The 20,371-nt window shown below is 41.8% G+C and overlaps 1 protein-coding gene across 1 annotated transcript in view; it reads right to left on the bottom strand.

Annotated features, from left to right (window-relative positions):
* Positions 1-1,307: 1,307 nt before the first annotated feature.
* MYL3 (myosin light chain 3) overlaps positions 1,308-20,371 on the bottom strand; it is a 37,320-nt gene continuing 18,256 nt past the window's right edge. Inside the window, exons 2-7 of the mRNA XM_063324223.1 lie at positions 15,797-15,824; positions 10,604-10,753; positions 9,296-9,469; positions 7,172-7,249; positions 5,646-5,681; positions 1,308-2,115 (exon numbers count right to left, since the gene is read on the bottom strand). Coding sequence (XP_063180293.1) covers positions 5,653-5,681; positions 7,172-7,249; positions 9,296-9,469; positions 10,604-10,753; positions 15,797-15,824 — 459 coding nt within the window. The 3' untranslated portion in view covers positions 1,308-2,115; positions 5,646-5,652. The remainder of the gene's footprint in view (positions 2,116-5,645; positions 5,682-7,171; positions 7,250-9,295; positions 9,470-10,603; positions 10,754-15,796; positions 15,825-20,371) is intronic.

The raw sequence follows: 20,371 nt of genomic DNA, 5'->3' as shown, positions 1-20,371 counted from the left end.
CTAGACTGGGACATGTAGAACGCATTGTGTGATGCCAATAGCCCAATTCAGAGATGAGTTTTGGTGACAGAACAACAGGGCATAGAGGACAAAGAGGAGCTAGTCAGATAGTACCTGCTGGCAGAGTGTTTCTGTACTGAGCCCTCATGGTGCTCCTCAGCCGTATGAGTCCTAGAGTTCAAGGGGTCCTTAAATTAGAGATACCCTTGTAAGAGTCTCGCAGAAGATAGGAGACATTCCCAAGTGGTTCATTTCACCAGCAGGAGAGGAAGAAAGCACTGCATTTTCCAGCTACTCTACACCTTTCAAAACCATATTAAGTTGTCATTAGGGTCTAAATATGTATTTACAAGACGTCAAAGGCAAGATGCCTACAAAATGGTGTTGGACCCAAGACAGACTAGGCCCTAGGAGATCGGAGGAGCCAATGCTGAGAATAGAAGTGAATGCTCACAAAGGGACTGTTGAGGAGGAGATGGACCACGGGTGGTTGACTATCTCTGGTGTCCATCTCTGGCACACTAGAGCAGACCCAGTTGCTAGTTTCATGGCCTTGTCAACAGCCTGTTCAATGCATGGTTCTGTTCAGGAGTGATGCTTCAGAGGTGGTTTCTTCAAAACCAGTGATTCATAGTGACCTTTATTTCCCCCCACATACTTGCACCTTTATGTACAGTTAACCCTTATGTACAGGCTGGATGTAAAGTATTCCTGTCATTATTAACATTTTTCTACTCCTCCCTCTGCATCAGCCTTTTGAATTTCCTTTAGCATTTTACTGCTATTGCCATCAGCTTGATATTACATCTAGCTCTCTGACTGCTGATTTTCTATTATGGCTATTCAATAGTACATTTTGTTACAGGTCTTATATTCATGTAATTTGATTGTGTTCTCTCGTTCTTAGCAATTCTTCTCTGCAGGGATGACCTATTCAGTCATTGCTATGCAGTTTGTATCCTGGTATTACAATGTTCCACTGATTATCTTCCCTCCACTAAGTTTTCAAGTTGTCTGTTTTAACAATACCTCTTGCTTAAATGGAGTGTTGCATATTTAAATTTTTTGGTATTTCCTAACAAACTGTACCAGCCTCTAGCTTCTCTTTTTTCCAGCCCCAAAGGATATAGCTTCCTTTTTTTTTTCTTTTTTTTACATTTTAAATTATTCCCCAGAAAATGATCCAACTTAATCCATGTGCTTTTTCACGCTTCTCAGCTTTCCTTTGCCTCTACTGAGGTTTTTCCCAACAGCATTTATTTCCCATTTCCCCTTTCCTCACACACAGAAACAACAATGAAACAAGGTGACAAAGAATCCCATGTTTTACTGTGAAAAGCTACAGGACCACTATGTATATTAAAACAATTTCCAGTTTGCATTGGGAAAGACATTTTGCTTGTCTCATAGGTCAGACTCTTGGAAAGGGAAGTAAACCTTGTGGAGAAGAGATGCATTTTAGAAAACATTGTGTACACTTATGGTTGGCTTTGTTTGTTTTTTTTCCTTTAATTGCGGTATTTTCCAAAGCTAAGAAACATGTGAACAAGGTTGTGTTTCTTGCTGATTTCTGGGCACTCTACTTTTACTATTTCTCTTTAAAGATTAAGAGTTTTCCTTGCATACAGGAGATTTATACAGTTGGTTTAATTTCTTTTCTCCCTTACTCTCTTACAGTTATTTTTTCCCAAATGCAATAAACACAGAGAAAGGTTCAATTGTTTGGGAAGGAAGAGGGGAGGGAAGGGTATAACTAGATGACTAATACATTTTTTGATTGATTTAGTCATGAAAAAGTTACTCCTCTTTTCTCCCCTCCCTTAGTAATTTTGTATTGCTATTTATAGTCTGTATCAGAAAAAAAATTACAATGCCCAGGTATTCATAGTTCAGATTCCAGTTTCTTCAGTTCCTGAGTGTATTGAATCTCCACAGAGGCCACCCTCTTCCAATGAAGAAACAAAACAAAACAATCCAAAAAACATTTATCCAAATAACTTTAGGGACGGCACATTTTTTAGCTCTGTAATGGGAATCTGGGCTGAAAAAGGAGAAGACATTCCACTACATCGAAATCCAAGGCCGGCATCTGGTGTTCTCAGTGCCTATCTTGTCCTAAAAATAAAGTTGTTTTCAAGCATTAGAGGAGGAAAGAAGAAGCAAACAATGACACCAAGAATGAGCCTCAATCATTCTCATGCATCTGTACTCAGCTTATTGGCAGTGAGGCCTGCAGCTGAGTGTCTCTTCACTATGTAGATGCCAACTGACATCAAAGAGCAATCGCACAACCTGACAAAATATCCTTAGTCAGTCCCAACCCCACAATCTCACACTCGATGTGTAAACGATGGGCAAAACACCAGAAGCGGGCATGCAAGGCAATATAGCCATGTCAGACGTGAAGTTAGGTCAAAGACTCAACTTTGCAGAAAGACAGTCCAGTTCCTGAACCACTAGGCAGTTTCTCCTACTTCTGTTTTCCCTCTATTATCTGTAGTCAGCAGACAATCCCATCAGCATCATTTGAGCACAGACATTTCTCTTAGTTAATGTCTACATTTCAGGCAGGATTCAGTTCCTGAATCGTAAGTGTCTGACGCAATTTGAGAGACCCAAGGCGTTGAAAACACCCCATACAGATGGCAAATATGGCATAGGTCTCATGGAGCTTTGTCCTTCTCAACGTCAGCAACTGGACTCACTGCATCTATGTTCCTTCTTCGGAAGGGGTGAATCACTCTGCATTGTTCATCTAACTGGACCTCCTTTAGGTGTGGAAACACCCTGCTTTCATGTAGACACCTACTTGTAGGCATCTTAATCTGATGGGAGACGAGGAAGACTCTGTCAGCCAGACAAATACTGATGGCTTATTCTAGGATTTCACCTACAGTCACATGAGCTCAAGCCACAGGGCTCAATTCTCTTCCCCACATCTCAGCACCTAGAGCCACTTGAGATGTCCCAGAGTACCCTGCCTGGCTGACAACTGCCGGAAAGCTCTAGTCTGCCGCGGGTTCTTCATGCCATCTGTGAGGCCATGGATGTAGGAGACACCTGAGGCATCTCAAACAACACCATGAACCTACCTGTGGGAGACCGAACTAAGCCTCTGTGTATACACTATGGACTGTCCCTCCAGCTGTACTGCTTTAGTACTTGAGTTGATGTGTTTAAATTTAAATAGGGTGGGTTTGTGCCACAAGGTTTGTGTTAAAGAAGTAGGTATCTGAACAACTCTGACAACATCCAACTTGCTCCCAAAGATGTTCTTTCCCAGCATTTTGGGCTGTCTGATCAGTTCCCATAAATGAGCATGCACCCAAGAGATAGGCCATGAGATAAGGTTGACTCTGCACATCACACATTCAGTCGCATGGCAGGGGGAGAGTTGTGTGCATTGCCAGCACAGGGGGTCCATGTAGTCCACCACACATATCCCATAGCCCTGTTCCACACTGCAGTGGTCATTAGATCACAAGTAGGGTGTAGTGCTTTCTAGCTATCTAAGAAAGCTTAATGTGTCCTGCTGCCCACGTCTTTCTGGCTGAATAGCGTAATGAGTACATGTGTAGCCAATCTGGGAGTGTTTTCAACAGCAACGTCTACTGTGAAGGAAGACTAGTTGGCTATAATCCTGCAGAACACTTGACGTGGGAGGGGGGCTGAAAAAAACAGTGTAAGAGTCACTAATTGAAGATGTAATTGATTACTCCGTATTATAAATAGTACGTAGCACCTGGGAAAAGCTAGTGGAAAGGCTTTATGTAAGAAAAGTCAATACAGAGTAGTTACAAGTACACTCACAAAATAAAGACAAAAGGAAAGACACAGTTCATTTCTTATATTGGGAGACAGCTCTAGCTTTCCTCCACTCCAGCATATGAGAATGGCCAAGAAACACGAGCCGCTACTTTATTTTTCAATTCAGATCCAGATTCCCACTGAGTTCAAATCCAGTGTTTTGGGATTTGTTTGTTATATGCTCTATGGCAAAAGGCCATTGCCCTTTCAAGGATAAAGACCGCATCTGTCTTTCCCTAAATATGCCAACAGCAACACAGCAGGGAGTGGAAGATGCCACCCCTGAATGACGCCCATCATGGCTCATTGGCAAATCAGTGGCACATTGGTTCTCTGTGAGTCAGGAGCTCTCAGCTCCCTTTCCAAACCCATCATAAGTAAAGACACTTTTGCTGGCCCCTGTGCTGCATCTCCCAACCCTGTGCCAGCTTTACTACTGCTCACTTGTCTTCTTCGGTGGCTGACATTGGTTTAGGTGACTCTCAGAAAGACTTTTGGCATCAGAATGGGAGTTTCCCATGGCAGGTGGTTTAGGATAAGATTAAGGATTGAAAACATCTCTAAACAACAAGTAGGGATCACACTAGCTGTGGGATTACCCACTATGGCTGTGGTCCAGTCCAGATCTTTGGAATCAAAAACCGGGAGCCAGTGTTGGAAAACTGAGTGTATGTTCAGAGAAGATAAATGCTTTCAGAAAGAAAACTGGACTATAATAAGAAAAGAAACCCAGTCATCTTTTTTATCCAGTTTACATTTTGTTCAATGTTATCTTGGAACAAAATTCTCCAAAACCTGGATGTGACTCCTAAACTCCCTCCCTGGGAGTTAAGAGTGAACATATTCAAAAGTCACCACAAAACAGACAGGTCTCGGTAGGCTTGGATAATATCATCTCCAAAAGCAAAACAAAGCCAGGACCGGTCAGGAAAGAGTAGAAAAATAAACCAAAGCAAAAGAAATAGAAGAAAAAAAAACACAAAACCAAAACCCAAACAAACAAAACCCAAAGCAACCAGAAAAAATCTGAAAGAAGCCACTGCTTTTTCCCATTTATCAGACTTTGCAGAATAGATGGAGTTGGTTAACTCTCAGGTCAAACCTTCCCCAAGAGCTGCACAGAGATAAATAACAGTGAATGCCAGTTGAACACAGTGGGCATCTTTTCCAGGAATACAAAAATAAATGATGACCAGGAAATACTGGAAATAAAGTTCAGCTCATTTGCATTGGCGAGACAAAGATACCCATAATGGTACTGTGGTTTGGAGAACAATATTGAACAAAGCCAGAAGATATGCTGGACAAAGCTCATGTCTTTTCCTGCAAAAACGAACCAATTTGCCAGGAGATGTTGGGAGCCAGATTTATGGAAGGCCAATAATTATCCTCCTAGCGTAGGTTCAGCAATAAAAGCATGCATTACTCCTTCTTATCTATTTTTCCTTGTATTTTTTGCACACTCTTTCTCTAGTCAGCTCAGTTCTATCTCCTTGCCTTTTTAGGAGAAACCTAGGAGGAGGGCCTTGTAAGTGGACATGAAAAATATGCATCTTTTGAAGTTTCCAGTTCTTTGGAAATCAAATCCTTTTAGGATATGTTATGTTGGACTTCTCAAATAAAGGCATCCAGATTAAGAGGCAATTGCAGAAAGGTCACCAATTTTCTGTGCACTTGATGGGATGAATAAAACTTTTTACTCATTCTTGTCCTACTTCCTCATACAGCTTATTGAAAACAGTCACCCTCTTTGATTAGTCACTTACACGTTCTTCAAGTCTATCTCAGATGTCAAAACCAAAATGACAAGATGTGCAAGGAGGACAGAAGAGACTCACCTGGCATTCAGTTAGCCATGATATGTTTCACAAAAGCTAGAAACAAGAGAAAGAGAGAGGTCATTTATCAATTCCCTTTCGTTGAACTCAGGAATGTCCTGGGTGTCTCAGCTTGGCTCTTATATAAATTCACTCTTTTTCTTCTCTCTGATGCAATAAAGACTACAACACTTTGTAAATAAGACTCCAGATACCAGATGCTAAATGCTTTGTAAGTTCTTAAGATAATATACAGAGAGAGTGCAGTGTAGGCAACAGTCTAGGTAGACAGTGGAAACGAACACACACATCAGTCAATCCATAGCTTGCTTAATCCCTTACCCCTGGCTGCTATATGGAACTGGCTTTCCAAAGTATACAGCCATGAGAAACTCTGGGTCCTCATCTTGCAAAGCTTTCAAGACTTCAGCATATTTGTGCTAAGTCAGGGGATACTGAAGGTGCCTCTGGAGTGAACCTCCAGAATCCCCAGAAGGTCACCAAGTCGGGTATCACAACTATATCTCTCCAGTGAACTCAGGTTTATAAACAAACAAGGTACTTCAAAATCAAATTAAGCTTTGTTTCAAAATGTTTCGGGTTCCATTTTTCTCCATTTAAAGAAGTGTTCATTATATATAATTTTTGAAATTCAAAAGGAAAAGGAAAAATACATTTTGCAGTAAGGAAATATTTTTTCCTTCCCAATAATTTTAATTTCTCTGAATTCAGCATAAATTCATGACTCATTTGGGTTGGCTAAATCTACAGATTTCTACAAATAAACAACTTGTAAGAAATGTTTCCCTGAGCTCAGATCACAGGTATTTGTAAATAGGAGAAGACCACCAACCCAAATATTCATGAAAGGCTCAGTGAATATGACAGACCAGATAAATCACCAAGATGATACGGTGGTCAGTCACCAGTTAACCTTAAGAAGGACTCAGCTGTGTACAAAAGCATGTGTTCATGACCCCTACCAGAATACTGTGGTTTCAATGAACAGCCTCAAGCACATAGCCTTGTAAGATGCAGGAGAAAACCATGGTCCAGGTACTCATGGGCAAACCCTTTTGTTCTGTCTTTCTACAATAACACTGAAATAAAATGGAAGGTCTTTGGAAGGACTTTGGAAGGATTCTTAGGACACCAAAGAAGATACTAAGGGTAAAATTTTTTGCTTAGTTTTCGAAGGAAAATTTAGTGATTTTCTGTAAGGAGGTCTCAAAAGGGATGTGTTTCTCTTTTTGAGAAGACAAGGAACTGTGGGAGAAGGTAGAAAAAATAATGTAAAAAATTTAAAAAAAAAGAAAGTCAAACAAAAGAAGAATATACAGCCCCACTTCCTGAAAGGGCCATGGCCATTCAACTGTGGAAAATACAAGCAAGCTTCAACAGATGAGTTATAGAATCTGAATTGGTCCAGAATTTGTAAAAGCACACAACCTGCTCCAGATCTTCCACAGATTTAAACTTTGTCAGGATAATTGCAACAACGCCTTCAAGCAGCTGACCACTGCTCAGACTAGAGTGGTCATACCTACCTTCATAGTTGATACAGCCATTGGCATCTTCCTGACCAGCCATTAACTTATCAACTTCCTCTTCAGTCAATCTCTCACCTGGGTGGAAAGCAAAATGCCTGTTGAGTATCTGGGCCCTTTTTTTAAGAATTTACAAAGCACGGTTCAAAGAACAAAAGAATAAAAAAGGAAAAGTGAGAGAAGAGGAGGAGATTTCCTCTTCAATTTAGTTTGTGGTGCTGACTGCTAGGAAAGCTACTTATATACTTGCAAACTGAGAAAATTTGATCTGAAAACCAGAAGGACAGAATAAATATGGAAACCCACATGATATCATGTTCACATGCTCATTCTTCTAAGAATAAGCTTTTTCTAACTGCCAAATCTTGAAGGCTTTAGCCACTTTTTAAACAAGTCCTCACTCAGCAAAATCTTAGTAGAGTCACCATCTAGTTTGCCTCTGAGTTTTTCAGGAAGATTCCAAGGTCAAACTTAGGATCTCTGATTTAGATCAGTGATCCATTCCATTTAATTTAATTATCTAAATATCAGGTGCCTATTTGCCTGTAAGGCTTCGTTTTGGTTAAGCAGAGATCAACCCATTCCATCCCCTTTTTTGAATATTAGGCACTGATTTTAGGATGAGAACAAATGAGTTCCAGAAAATTAAACAGGAAATTTGAGGGTGATTTCAGCTGAAATCGTAGAACTGAAAAAAATAAAGTAAAAGTCATTGGATGTGCCCTGCTACTCTTGTTCTACTTTTCCATCACTGAATTCTGGCACACAGGAACAAGTCCCCATCAATGGCAAACCTGTGAAAATTCAAAGAATTTTTTGAAAACTGAACAGAAAAGCGTGCTAATTTACAGAATATTTGGCTATGCCTAGGATTTGACCAGTATTTAGAGATGCCACTCTAAACAGAACTGTTAACTCTCAAGATTGAAATACTTCCTATTGGTGCTTGAAAATCAGATATTGCCACATTGTTATGGGTTTCTGGAAAAAGAAGAGTAAGTAGAAAAGCATTTCTTGTAGTACTGTGAAACCCACAAAACCACTCAGAATGGTTTCTTTGTCCCAGGTAAGGTTAGATAGGGGAATCCTGCTGGGGTTGTTTTCTCATCACTGAATTTGGTCCCCAAACTGACGCCATCATAGTATCGGTGATAAAAAACAAAATAGCATTGCTTTCTTTTCTTATTCCCAGTGTCATTAATAGAGATAGATGTGTCATTGAATGAAAACCCCTGGGCATAAAAAGTTCAGCTTTTTGAATTGATATCCTAGGTCAGAACACATCATTGGAATCCTTCGGTCTGAATCAAATCTCTTTTGTAAAGGCTTATCCTTTTTCTTTTTTTTTTTTTTTTTTTTTTTTTTTTTTAAATAGTGGATAAACCCTAATAGAAAAGACTGATCTTGAGAAATGTTTACTGGATTCAGATGACAACACGTCAGTGCCTTCTAATCCAAATTGGAAACCTGTCATTAAGCTACAGCCAAATTTTCTGTCCTGCACTCATTCTGTTGGCATCACTCTTTGTGAAAAACTGAGCTTCTGAAGCCAAAATTTGAGAGGACAGAGAAATATTGATCCCTACTTTAAAAACAGGAGCTTTCTATTTCAGAGACATTTCTGTTAAACAGTTGACTGATAAAAAAGTGCTTCATCTTAAAACTTTTCTTGAAGGTACAGAAAAATGGAGACAAATATTGAAGGAATAGATGGGGTTTCCAAAGTCTGTGTCATTTTATGGTGAAATAAATATTTATTGGAGAAATAATAAAATACTAGAGGAAGGAAGGAAGGAAGGAAGGAAGGAAGGAAGGAAGGAAGGAAGGAAGGAAGGAAGGAAGGAAGGAAGGAAGGAAGGAAGGAAGGAAGGAAGGAAGGAAGGAAGGAAGGAAGGAAGGAAGGAAGGAAGGAAGGAAGGAAGGAAGGAAAGACAAATATTTGAGCTACAGGTCAGTGATTTTTAGCTTCATTATTAAAGAACTTTTTTGGTCTTTATAATCAAGGACAATGCAATGGCTGAAATTTTGCTCAGACATTTTCTGCATAAAGGTCACCCAGAATGATACAAGCTGTATGGGAAAGACTTCAGTGATGAAACTGCATGAGAAAAAGGTTCGCCTTACCCAGCGTAGCCAAAACGTGACGGAGTTCAGCCCCCATGACTGTTCCATTTCCCTCCTTGTCGAACACGCGCAGACCCTCCACAAAGTCCTCGTAGGTGCCTGTGTCTTTTGTCTTTGCAATATGCTGGAGCATGGGCAGGAAGGTCTCAAAGTCGATCATCTTGGAGTTCATGTCTACAAAGACACAGAAGGAAATTAAAGTTTTAGTGGATTCTGGGAGAGTTGAGAACCAACCATGGGGCATCCACCATGGGCAGGTGGTGAGGCTAGAAGAACTGTGGCAATAAATGCCAGTTAAAGGGGAGAAAAGCACATAGAAATATTGTAAGTACAGATGGAAGAATAGATAGAGTGGGAAAGAGGCCTGGTAAAGAGAGAAATATGAGTTTTTAAGAGAGAGAGAGAAAGATGTCTTAGTATCTGACTTAGAAAACATCAAGGAAAGAAAATACTGTTAGATTCCCAAGACTGTTTTATGCAACATAAAAGAATGAAACTAAGCAGAAGACAATAAGAGAAGCTCATTGCCAATACGAAATCAGCTTTGCTTTGCAGCCCTATAACACAGAGGTGTTTAAAACCATACGGGGAGGGAGGCTTCAGAGCAAATAGGCCGGACCAGGGCTGGGTATCCCAGTTTCCTGATTCTTTGCCTTTCAAGAGCATCAGAGGGCATTTTGTTCCCACATGACTCCTTGTCCCACCTGCCACTGTGTGACTGACATATCCTGACATATCATAGTTGTTGAATGAGGGCCTGATTGTCAGTTCTACCTCAACAGAAGGAAAGGACAGAAAAATAGCCTAGAAAATGCCTGAACATAGAAATGGTCTGGGAGACATTTCCTTTGTTAAGAAGAGATATCCAGTGTATGGCAAATGTTGAAGGGAGATATTACTGTAATTATTACAGACCCTCTAATACATACTTTTGTAGAACAAACTATGTCCTCACATTCAATCTATGCCTTTGTTTCTTTGGATGTCTTCAAAATGTCTGCATTTTTAGTAAACACAAGCGAATGCCTGTCATCAAAGCAATTTTAAAAGGCCAAAACTTGTCATTGTAAAACACATTGACGCACAGGGCCATTAAATTAATTCATTCTCCTAAATTTGAGACAATTATATTGACTGCAAGATCACTTTTTTCCTCTTTTACTTTTCTGCTAGTGAATTGCAGGGGCTCCTCTATATCCTTTGCCATTTCACAATTATTCTTTCCTTCAGAAAATGGAGACCTCATCTCCTTCTCGGATAATTCTTGGAGTGATCTTTTTCAAAACAAACACAGAGGAGGACACCAACCTTCTGGTTTGGGTCTACCAAGCACTTTCATGACCTCAGCCTGGGTTGGATTCTGCCCCAAAGCTCTCAAGACATCTCCGCATTGTGCGTATGTGATTTTCATCTCAGATTTAGGAGTCCGGTCGAAGAGTGAGAATGCTTCCTTAAATTCTGGAAGACAAAATGATAAAAAGAAATGCCATGGTCCCTCAGATAAAGTCAAAGCAAGCCTAGACCTTCCCCCTAACTAACTCTGCCTGACCTTTTTATTTTGCAGTTTGGGAACAAGTTTGATGATCTTTGTTGTTACTGTTATCTGCAGTGTTTGTGTTCCTCCTCCCCTGCATTTTCCGGTTCAATCGGGGAATGGAATCAGAGAGGTCAAATGCTCTTCTCATGCTATTTCTGTCTCAGTTAATGCCAGGAAGTGCAGAAAACCTTATAGAAATGATTTGCCTTGAGAGCTTTCCAGCTCGTCAGGAACACTTGGGATGGCACAGAATTCAACAGCAGTTCTGCTCATTAGCTAACTGGATATTGTATTCAGCATTATACACTTAGCACGGACACAGCCCATTGAGATAAAGGAGCACCTCTATTAGGAGGTAACAAGATATGCCATGATAAGCTACTGGAATAATCACACAACAAGCAGTCTATTGGTGAGGGAGGGTGAATGCCCATGGAAAAACGTTATAATTGATCAATTGTTGTATTTAACAGTGTCAAGGAGCAGATAAAGAGGAATCCTTTGATTTTTCTTTTTTCTAGCACCCAATCCAATTGCATCTGGAGAAGTAATGTTTCATATGCCATCAGCTACCTATGCCAGGCCAGATCTCACGTGTGGAGATGCACCCATTCCCTCCAGTTGTTTCATATCTGGCTGCTTTTGTCTCTTCAACTGAAAGAGGGGAAAATTAGATTAGATATTAAGAAGAAATTATTTACTGTGAGGGTGGTGAGACACTGGAACAGGTTGTGCAGAGAAGCTGTGGCTGCCCCATCCCTGAAGGTGTTCAAGGATAGGTTGGATTGTTGGATCGGGCTTTGAGCAACCTGGTCTAGTGAGAGGTGTCCCTGCCAGGGCAGGGGGGTTGGAACTAGGTGGTCTTTAAGGTCCCTTCCAACCCAAACCATTCCATGACTCTATGACAGAGGAGCATCTCAAGGCACAAGCAACAGCGACAGGCTGTTATCCTTTAATGAACACACTGCATAGTACATGGTCTACCACTGATCACAGATATCCCTTTAGCTTTAAAGCTGTGAATCTCTAAATCTGCCCTTTGCCCTGCTGTTACACTTCTTTACAGTTTTACCTCCTTCTCTCTGAATACAGTAAAGCTATCTTTTTTTTCCCTAGATCCTGACTCATTCAACCATTCAGCCATGCACTCTGCATGCCAGATTTTCTCCATCTTTCCTTTCTCAATTCCTCCTCATTACTCTCCCTCTTTCTTTTTTCTTCCTTCTCCTTTGCTTATTTCCCTCTTTCTTTCCTTCTTCCAGTGTTGCTGGGTTTGCTTCTCCTCCTTTCTCCCTCCCTTTTCATTTTTATCATGCCACTCATATCTTACTCATTTCCTTCCTCATCCAAGACTTCCAAACAGTGATGCATTTTCTCATTTTGGACTATTTAATGCTCCTCTTGTTTTCTTCTTTGCATTCTTCTCTTTGCTCTCTCTTTCTTTCTCTCCCTGCCTCTCTCTCTTGGATCTTTGCCTTCTCTCTCACCGGCCAGAGCCGGGGTCCCACTGGCAACCCTCACTCCAGCAGAGGGCAATAGTGGATTTTCACGGGCTCTTTGCTGACACTGGAAGAGTCCAGACCCCCGCTCCTAGATCTGGCCTTTCCTGGGGTGTCTTAGCAGCTGAGATGGATAAGAAATACACCTACTTCCCTGAGCTACTCACCTGCCTGCCGCTTACCTACTCCCTGAGACCAATTTCCTCAGCACCCTTGCACCACCTCCTAAAGGTTCCCAATTCATCAGTTACTGACAGCTCCCATTTATCTTTTGTTTTTTTCTTTTTAATTTAAAATCAGATGTAACCGCCTCTCACCAGAGCATTGGTCTGTGGGTTTGGAAACCCCATTTCGTCAATATACAGAAGCAACATTTTTGGTTGGTTCTTTTTTTTTTTTTTTCTCATTTGCATTTGCGTTTGCTGGTTTAATGCAAGTTCCCATCAAAGCAATGAAACCAGTATGGCTATGGCCTCTAACCTCCTGCTAGCCATTAAACCACTGGAAGGAGCAGCCTATATTTTCATATGTTTAATTGCTACCTATCTTCTCATCTTGAATAGCTCATATTCTTCTCTTTTCAGCAATTTAGCGGGCTGAAGAGGTCAAGAATCCAGTTTCATAAATAAACGTTGCCACAACCAATGAATTTCAGTGGCAGTTGAGGTAGGAAGACACGTAAAGATGGGTGTGTTACACATGGCTTCACCCACAGAGTATTCTTCCCCTTCTGAAAGTAACATTTTGGGGGCTAACATAATAATGAATCCTTGCAGGGAAGTAAGTTTGGTGCAACAAAGTCTTTTCCTTAGCAAGAGGAAGAGGTTCAGAGTATCCTAGAAGATAGGGTTGGAAAAGACCTTGAGATGCTGTGTTGTCTGTTTCTCCTCCACCACCTCAATTCAAAATCAGTTGTCAGAAACACAGTTTGGGTCAATAGTGGCAGACTGATGGCAAGTAATATCTAACATATAGGATGAACTTCCTATTGATCTAGTTTCAGATGACAAATGAGGAAGCATCTAGTCTCACTGGGACATCTAGGTCCTCATCTGGTCAACAGAGAGAGAGAGAGAGGTGGTAATTATACATTAGAGGTCTATTTTTAAATAAACACATATAAAGGTGTAACAGGTGACCATGACCTCCTGAGGACTTCCTGAAAGAGGATATTCGACAAAATTAACAGTGCAGTGAGGAGCTGAAAATGAACTCAGAACAAAACAAGTGCAACTGAAACCCAGAAGAAAGGGAGAGCTGGCAATCTTGGAATCTTGAGAGAGTGAGAAGTGAATGGGAAAGAGAAAACAAATCAAAATTGACATATTGATCTAGAGCTCCTGTGAGTCCCAACTCTCGAGTCACGCCAACAGCCAGTATAACAGCTATAAATCATGGCAAGTGGTGCTTGCTTTCTAACCTGTGTTTTTCACACAAAATAAAACAATCTCAACGACGAGAATACTGATTGTCCACTTTCTTCAACTGGTGGCACATTTCTTGGCAAGGTTTTGACATGTGCCAACTAGTATAGAGGGAGGCACACGCCAGCCAAACCAGGGACAACAGTGGACCATGCTGTAGATATAATTCTACATCTGAAGCAGCTAAGACCTACCTATGAGTAAATGTCTATCTAGCAACTATCAATCTGTCTGCCTACTCATCTATGATCCTAAGCACCTTCTGAAGGTCAGGTGAAGGAGAGGAAAGAAAAAAAAAATAATCAGAAGATGCCAGGAGGAAAGGAATTGAAGAGATGGTTGATGAGCAGTGATCAGTCCCAAAGTGATTCCTTCCAGCAACTCATGGCGGAATCTATGAACTAACTGCGGGGTTAACTTTGAGTGAGTTTAGCATTTCTCCCCAGTGCTAGCATACAGTATAACTCTGTTATGCTGCTGTAGCTGACGTGGAGGTCTTATAGTCTTTCTCACATAGATGATGTTATCTGCTTCCTGCCCCATGGTTTTTCCTTTAATATTTCAAGGACATCCTATTTCACAAGTCCTGGATTCCCAGCTTTTCTCTGTGTATGTGGTGAGTACAGCTAGACCAGAAGGCAGCTGTAAGAAAAAAAGAATATCTTTCTGTTTCTAGAGATGATCTACATCTGCTTTAGACCTGCTACCTTTCATGGCAGCCCGGGGGTTGCTCCAAATTTGCCATTTCCTAGCCATTCCAATGGACCCATGGCCAGAAAGGTATCACATTTTTTTCTGAATAGGTCTTTTCCCATTTTCTGATATAATCTCTAAAGCTAGTTCTCCTCAGCGAGAGGGAAAACAAGGCATTTAAACTGGGTGGTTCCTATCCAATCCTCAAAACATTAGCTGATGGGAGATCCAGCTGTTGTGTGCTGCTGGACTAGTTCAAAGGTTTGTGGCTCAGAATTGTGACTCTCCTACAGTTCTCTCATGACTTTGGGACTGGAAAAGGGGCACGTTCCCAGAATTTAATAGTTACCTCCAATCATGAGTTACTTTTGACCTGTTGTTAGAAAATAGAAACTAAAGCTATTAAAGGGGGGCTTGAAAATCCCAAGGTAATTTTGGAAGTCTGTGGCAAATCATCAGTCTCTAAGATATTATGGCATTTGGTTCCACTTCAGAAAATCCTTCTTTCTGTATCTCTCCTCTCTGGATCAGTCTGACTGGATAGCCTGTGATTTTTTTTTTTTTTTTTAAATTTTTAATCTGTTCTGATTTAGCCATTTTCTGATACCATCTTTCATAGGCTCTACCAAGTTCTGACAAATGTTTAAAGACTAAAGCAAAATTCTGCCAGATGTTTGGCTCCATCTGTCAATTATCCCCCTAAGTAAAAAGCAGGCTGGTAGTTGAGGAAAAAGGGGACAGCTGCACTGGTAGTCTTCCCAGGACTTCATGCATGAGGTTTAAGAATCAGTTTCTTGGGCTGGGACAAGGCGTTCAGAAACTAATGCTGATGTTTTGCTTTGAAAGCAAAAAAATGCCATCACTGTCATTATTTGCTGGTTTCTGGAGAGATGTCACAAAACTGTAACAGATTAAATTCTGATTGAATACAGGGAAAAGTTCTCAAAAGCAGAGTTGTGAGACTTTCTCTTGAAAAGATTGAAGTTTTGTTAGCAGTTTTCTTAAAAGAAAGAGAATATATATGGAATGAGGTTTTGAGGGAGTTTTTTTATTGGGTTTGGGTTTTTTTATTTTTATTTTACCTCATTGGTAAATGAGGCTGATGTCTTCTTTAATGAAATAAGTACCTAATTTGCATGGTGTATGACTTTCACCCTTTTCTCTTGACCAGCTTAGCAGAGGACTTGGAGGATGGACAGAGAAGGAGCAAAGCCATAACTTAACAGCATGGGAGTCAACTTCCTTCTCAGGAGACCTCCAGTGCCACACCCATGTCCACCCCAGAACTTGCCAGCACTTCCCAGTGATGGTATTTACTGTGCACAGAAGAGAAACACATCTTCCTCACCTTCAATCTGATCAGGGGTGAACTCAACCTGGAAGAGACAAAGAATAAAAGCCAGATAAAAACAGAAAACTGAAGTGAATAAGAAAAGCCCTGGGTTAGTCTCTGTGTTATGGATCTGGGTGCTTGTGAGGTCCATGAAAAATACTGACTCATAAATCCAAGAAAATAATTTTATAGAGACGGTAGATTCTTCTTTCCTCTTCCACCTTCCCTATTCACTAGTCCCACCTTTGGGACCTCTGCCCCACCACAAGGCTGAAAATTCCCTTTGTTGATTCTTCCGCTGCTCCTGTGTTCCTGGTGTAGTCTCTTTCCCTATCCCAAGTGACTGTCCACCACTGATGCCCTCTGCAGAGATGATTATAGTAACACTATGGTAAACCTCAGGCTATTTCACTGAAAGGGTTTTTATCTGTTGACAGCCTTGCATCTGCTATCCATAGTCTTTTCCAGCAGAAGAACTAGGGGGTATCAAGTGAATAAGGTTCAAGGAAAAGTGAAGGAAGTGGTTGTCGTGGTTTAGCCTCAGAGGGCAACAAAGAACCACGTGCCGCTCGCACGTGCCTTCCTAATACAGGAAGGATCGTAAGAAAAGGCAAGACTCTTGGGTTGGGACAAAGGCAGTTTAACAGAACAGCAAAGGGAACAGGCAAACAACAACAATAACAACACGGATAGGGGAATATACAAACGCGATTACGGAACCGCCGCTCCCCACCGCTCGCCGACCGGCTGGACCCGGGACGCCCCAGCCCGCTTTTAAGCAGCAACTTCCTGCCCCCTCCCCCGGCAGCTCAGGGTGGGTGTGGCTCACATGGCATGGAATACCAGGAAAAGTTAACCCTATCCCCACCGGAACCAGGACAGTGGTTCTTTGCTCTTACAGATGAATTGTGGAAAGCTGGTCATGGGATATTGTGGATGTTCAGAGCTTACATGTGTGTAAAGGGTGACAGGACCACTTCCTGGAAAAGAAATCCATTTCTATACATTACAAAATGTACAGAAATACCTGGCTTAGGAAATCTCTGCAAGATGTTTAGCAGAATGTTTTGGAGGAGTTTTTCCCTATTTCTGTACCTTTTCCTAAAGCATCTTCTAATAACCACTGCTGTACTATATTGGAAAACTCTCTGGACCTTGCTCTGACTCTGTCGTCTGCTCTTGTTTTCTCATAACTTCTTATTTCCTCCTGTTTCCTAAGTTTTGGGGGTTTCCCACTCCCTTTTTTTCCATGGCACAGCACTCTTGCAGCTCTGGACTCCAAAAAGGCTCCAAAATGCAAACAGGCTTCTGCTGAACTCAAAGTCAAAAGAAGGAAACACAATGTTGGAATATGAGATCCAAGCTTCTGAATGAACAGGTGCAGGTCAGTAATGTGAATTTACACCAGAATTTACATCTGCCTCTCAGGGAAAACCAACAGGGTGGGTGTCTCTGCTGATAGGGGCAATCTTGCAGTGCCCTGATAATGAACAGATAAATAAAGAGAAAACATATTTTGGTATGCATAAGCATGCAAATGCATACATGCAAAGCATACGCTTGGGACAGACCTAGCAGTACATGAATACACACCCTTGGAAGCATTCCTCTGTGAATATATATGACTCTTCTCCCCTCACCAACATATGTACAACTCCACACTTTTTGGGTCAGATTTTCCATATGAAGCTGACCACCTCTCAGTCCTCAGTATCATAATTTGTTCCTTGGTAGCAAAGCAGCTGGGTGGAACAAAGGCATAGTGAGAACCTCAAACATAAACTCCCCGTTTTCTTGTTTCAAGGTGAAATGCAACATGACACATCCCTTCTTCATCTTCTTGGGATTTTCATAATATTAAAGGGTGGAGCTGTTGTAACTCCTCATCTCTCCAGCCAGGATGGCTGTGACATGCCAAAGCGTGACAACACCAACCTCTCTATTCCACCAGGGCTCAGTGGGCAGCTCCCAGATGCTTCTCTGTCTCCAGACACCCTGAGCACCACAAGGAGCTTTAGCATCTATAAGACACAATGAGGGTCTACGGGACACATATGATAGCCCAAAACTCCTATTTCCCATCAGTACCCTGCCTGTCTCTCCCTACCATAGTGTTTCTGAGCATCTTCTGTCTTAGGAGAAGGAAGAACCAGAAAACATCTGGTATACTTGGAAGGCAGGACTCAACCTTAATCCTGCAATTGTTGAAAACTAGGCCACTATTTTTGTGTCTGCCATGTTCAGTCCTTATCTGAACTAGCTCGTTCAGGGGATTACTACTTTGTTTGCAGTTCTTAGTCATGATTTGCCTTGAATGAAATCCAATTAATAAAATTGTTACCCAAGTGTCATCCAGGAGGCTGTCTGGAAGGAAGAATTTTATTTAAAGAATACAAGAAAGGAGCCCCCAAAAGAATAGCAATGCTCTTCCCTTTCCTAACATATGGAGGGGTTCAAACACATCTTTGTCATGGAGATCATAATTATCTAGATTGGGTCCTATCCGAAATCTACATACCTTAGTTTAATTAAAAATAAATACCCATCGGGGGACACATTTATACAGGTGCACTGCCAGCAGCAGCCTTATGCCCAGTGTGTCTAATTATATCAAGCTCTGAGAATATGACTGAACCTAATTGCATATTGAGTTTATTCAGGCATCGATAGCCAGTGTGGGCGAAATAAGGCCAGAGCTGCTGGCAAGTCGTATTTAAATCACTATGATGGATTGCTCTCGGGGAAGAATTCAGCTCAGCTGCACTTAGATGTAGACATCCAGATGTGTCAGGGACCCCACATTCGCTTTATACCAGCAGAAGGCTACAGGCACTTCTAGGGTGTAATTTGACTTGTTTTAGGTCTACCTTTGAGGAGATAATGATTTTTGCTCTCCTTTTCGCTGAGTGAATCAATCAATTCTACAATGACAGTAAAAAAGAGCGTGGGCAACTAGCACAGATGCAGATATCCTTTTCTGGTGAATCCCACCCCGAAAGCATGAACTAGCCCTTTGGCAATCTGTAGGCCAGGAGAAACCATGCCAGAGTGAAAAAGGATGACTGCAAATTCCCATGGCAAGATTAAAGGGAAGGTTTCAGCTGAAAGGCTGAGTGTTTTTCACCTCTAATCATGGTCCCTATAAAAGCACCACCCAGATCTGGAGGACCATTCGTGACAGCTGACAAAGCGGTGGCAGACGGTTTGACCAGCCCTACCACCAGGCATGGTTTCCTCTCAGGAAATCTGAAGAGATGAGTGGGTGGCGGCTGCTGCTATTTTCTCCCCTCTCGGCACATACCACCATGGAGTTGTAGGGAAAGGCGAGTCATCATTTACCCAGCCACAGGTATCATTGAAGATGGATGGAATGAACTTTGGGCTATATTTAGATTGAAGATGGCTGGGGTTTTGTTTTCCCGCCCCTCTCCCTCAGAACGGCATGGAGGACACAAAACCAAAGCCATCTTCATGAGGCAAGAGCAAAGGTAGAGCTGTCTATGAGGACAGAAGGGTCACTGTCCCAGAGAACCCATGCCGGTGGGATCCAGAGGACAGGCTTAAAAATGGGGTCAGGCTAAGGCAAAAAGTGGGCGAATGAGTCACAATGCATTGCAGCCACAGACAGTGACGCATACCTGTGTTCTGAGGCAACTCTGCTTCTGCTGTTCTACTGCAATGAGCATCCAAGGGAGAGAAAGCCCCCAGCAGTATCTCTGATGCCCAGGCCCACTCCTGCCCCCAGGCACTTACACCAGCATCACCCCACACCTCACTGAGCTCAGTCATCAGAGCAGCCCTCATCACCCAAAGCTGGAGGCTGTAAAACCTCCCCACAGGCTTGATGTGTATTTGCTTTCCCGGGTACGGCTTTACTTTCTCCGGTTCCTTGGAAGTAGACGAGGATGATTTCCCTTGGGGTTTTGTTTCTGTGTTTGTTTGTTTGATTGATTGCTTAAAATATACTGGCACTTCAGAATTGAATTCCCCCTGGCATTTTTTCTGTTGGTTTTAAAGCAAGGACGTTCCTCTGAGAGTCAAGCATCCACAGTAGCAAGGTTCATGGTGGTTGTATTTGGTACAAATCCGTACGAGGGACAGAGCTGCTGACTGCTCCTCTCTTTCCACTTGTCTCCTGCCTTGATGGGTGGACTGTGCTGCATGTTCTTTGAAGACACCAGAAGTCTGAATGGAAACCTTTCCATAACAAACGGGAAGTGTTATGCCAGCTTTCCTGCTTTTTTAGCAACCTTGGGTTTAGGGGATCATCACCCAGTCACCAGTGACATCAGCTGTAGCCCTAATGTTACTGTCCTCTTTGCCTAAACAATGGCATTAAGCTGATTTTGTCCCAGAAGGACCAGGAGGGATGCATGCACCCCTTGGTGCTATTAACGTCATTCACAGCTTCGTATCTCAGGGAATTTTTTATAAACCCGTAGTATTGCAATCAAGCACATAGCTTTGAGCATGATAAGTCAGATATAACTTAAGTCTGAAATAAGTTCTATTAATAAAACTGTTGCTAACACACAGGCAAAAGGTTATCTGGGGGGAAGCGTTTAGACAATGCAAGCAAGGAGCCCCTCT

The sequence above is a fragment of the Chroicocephalus ridibundus genome, chromosome 2, assembly GCF_963924245.1.
Source record: "Chroicocephalus ridibundus chromosome 2, bChrRid1.1, whole genome shotgun sequence".
Classification (NCBI taxonomy): Eukaryota; Metazoa; Chordata; class Aves; order Charadriiformes; family Laridae; genus Chroicocephalus; species Chroicocephalus ridibundus.
The sequence above is the reverse complement of the archived record's forward strand: the minus strand, read 5'-3'. Positions and strand labels throughout refer to the sequence as shown.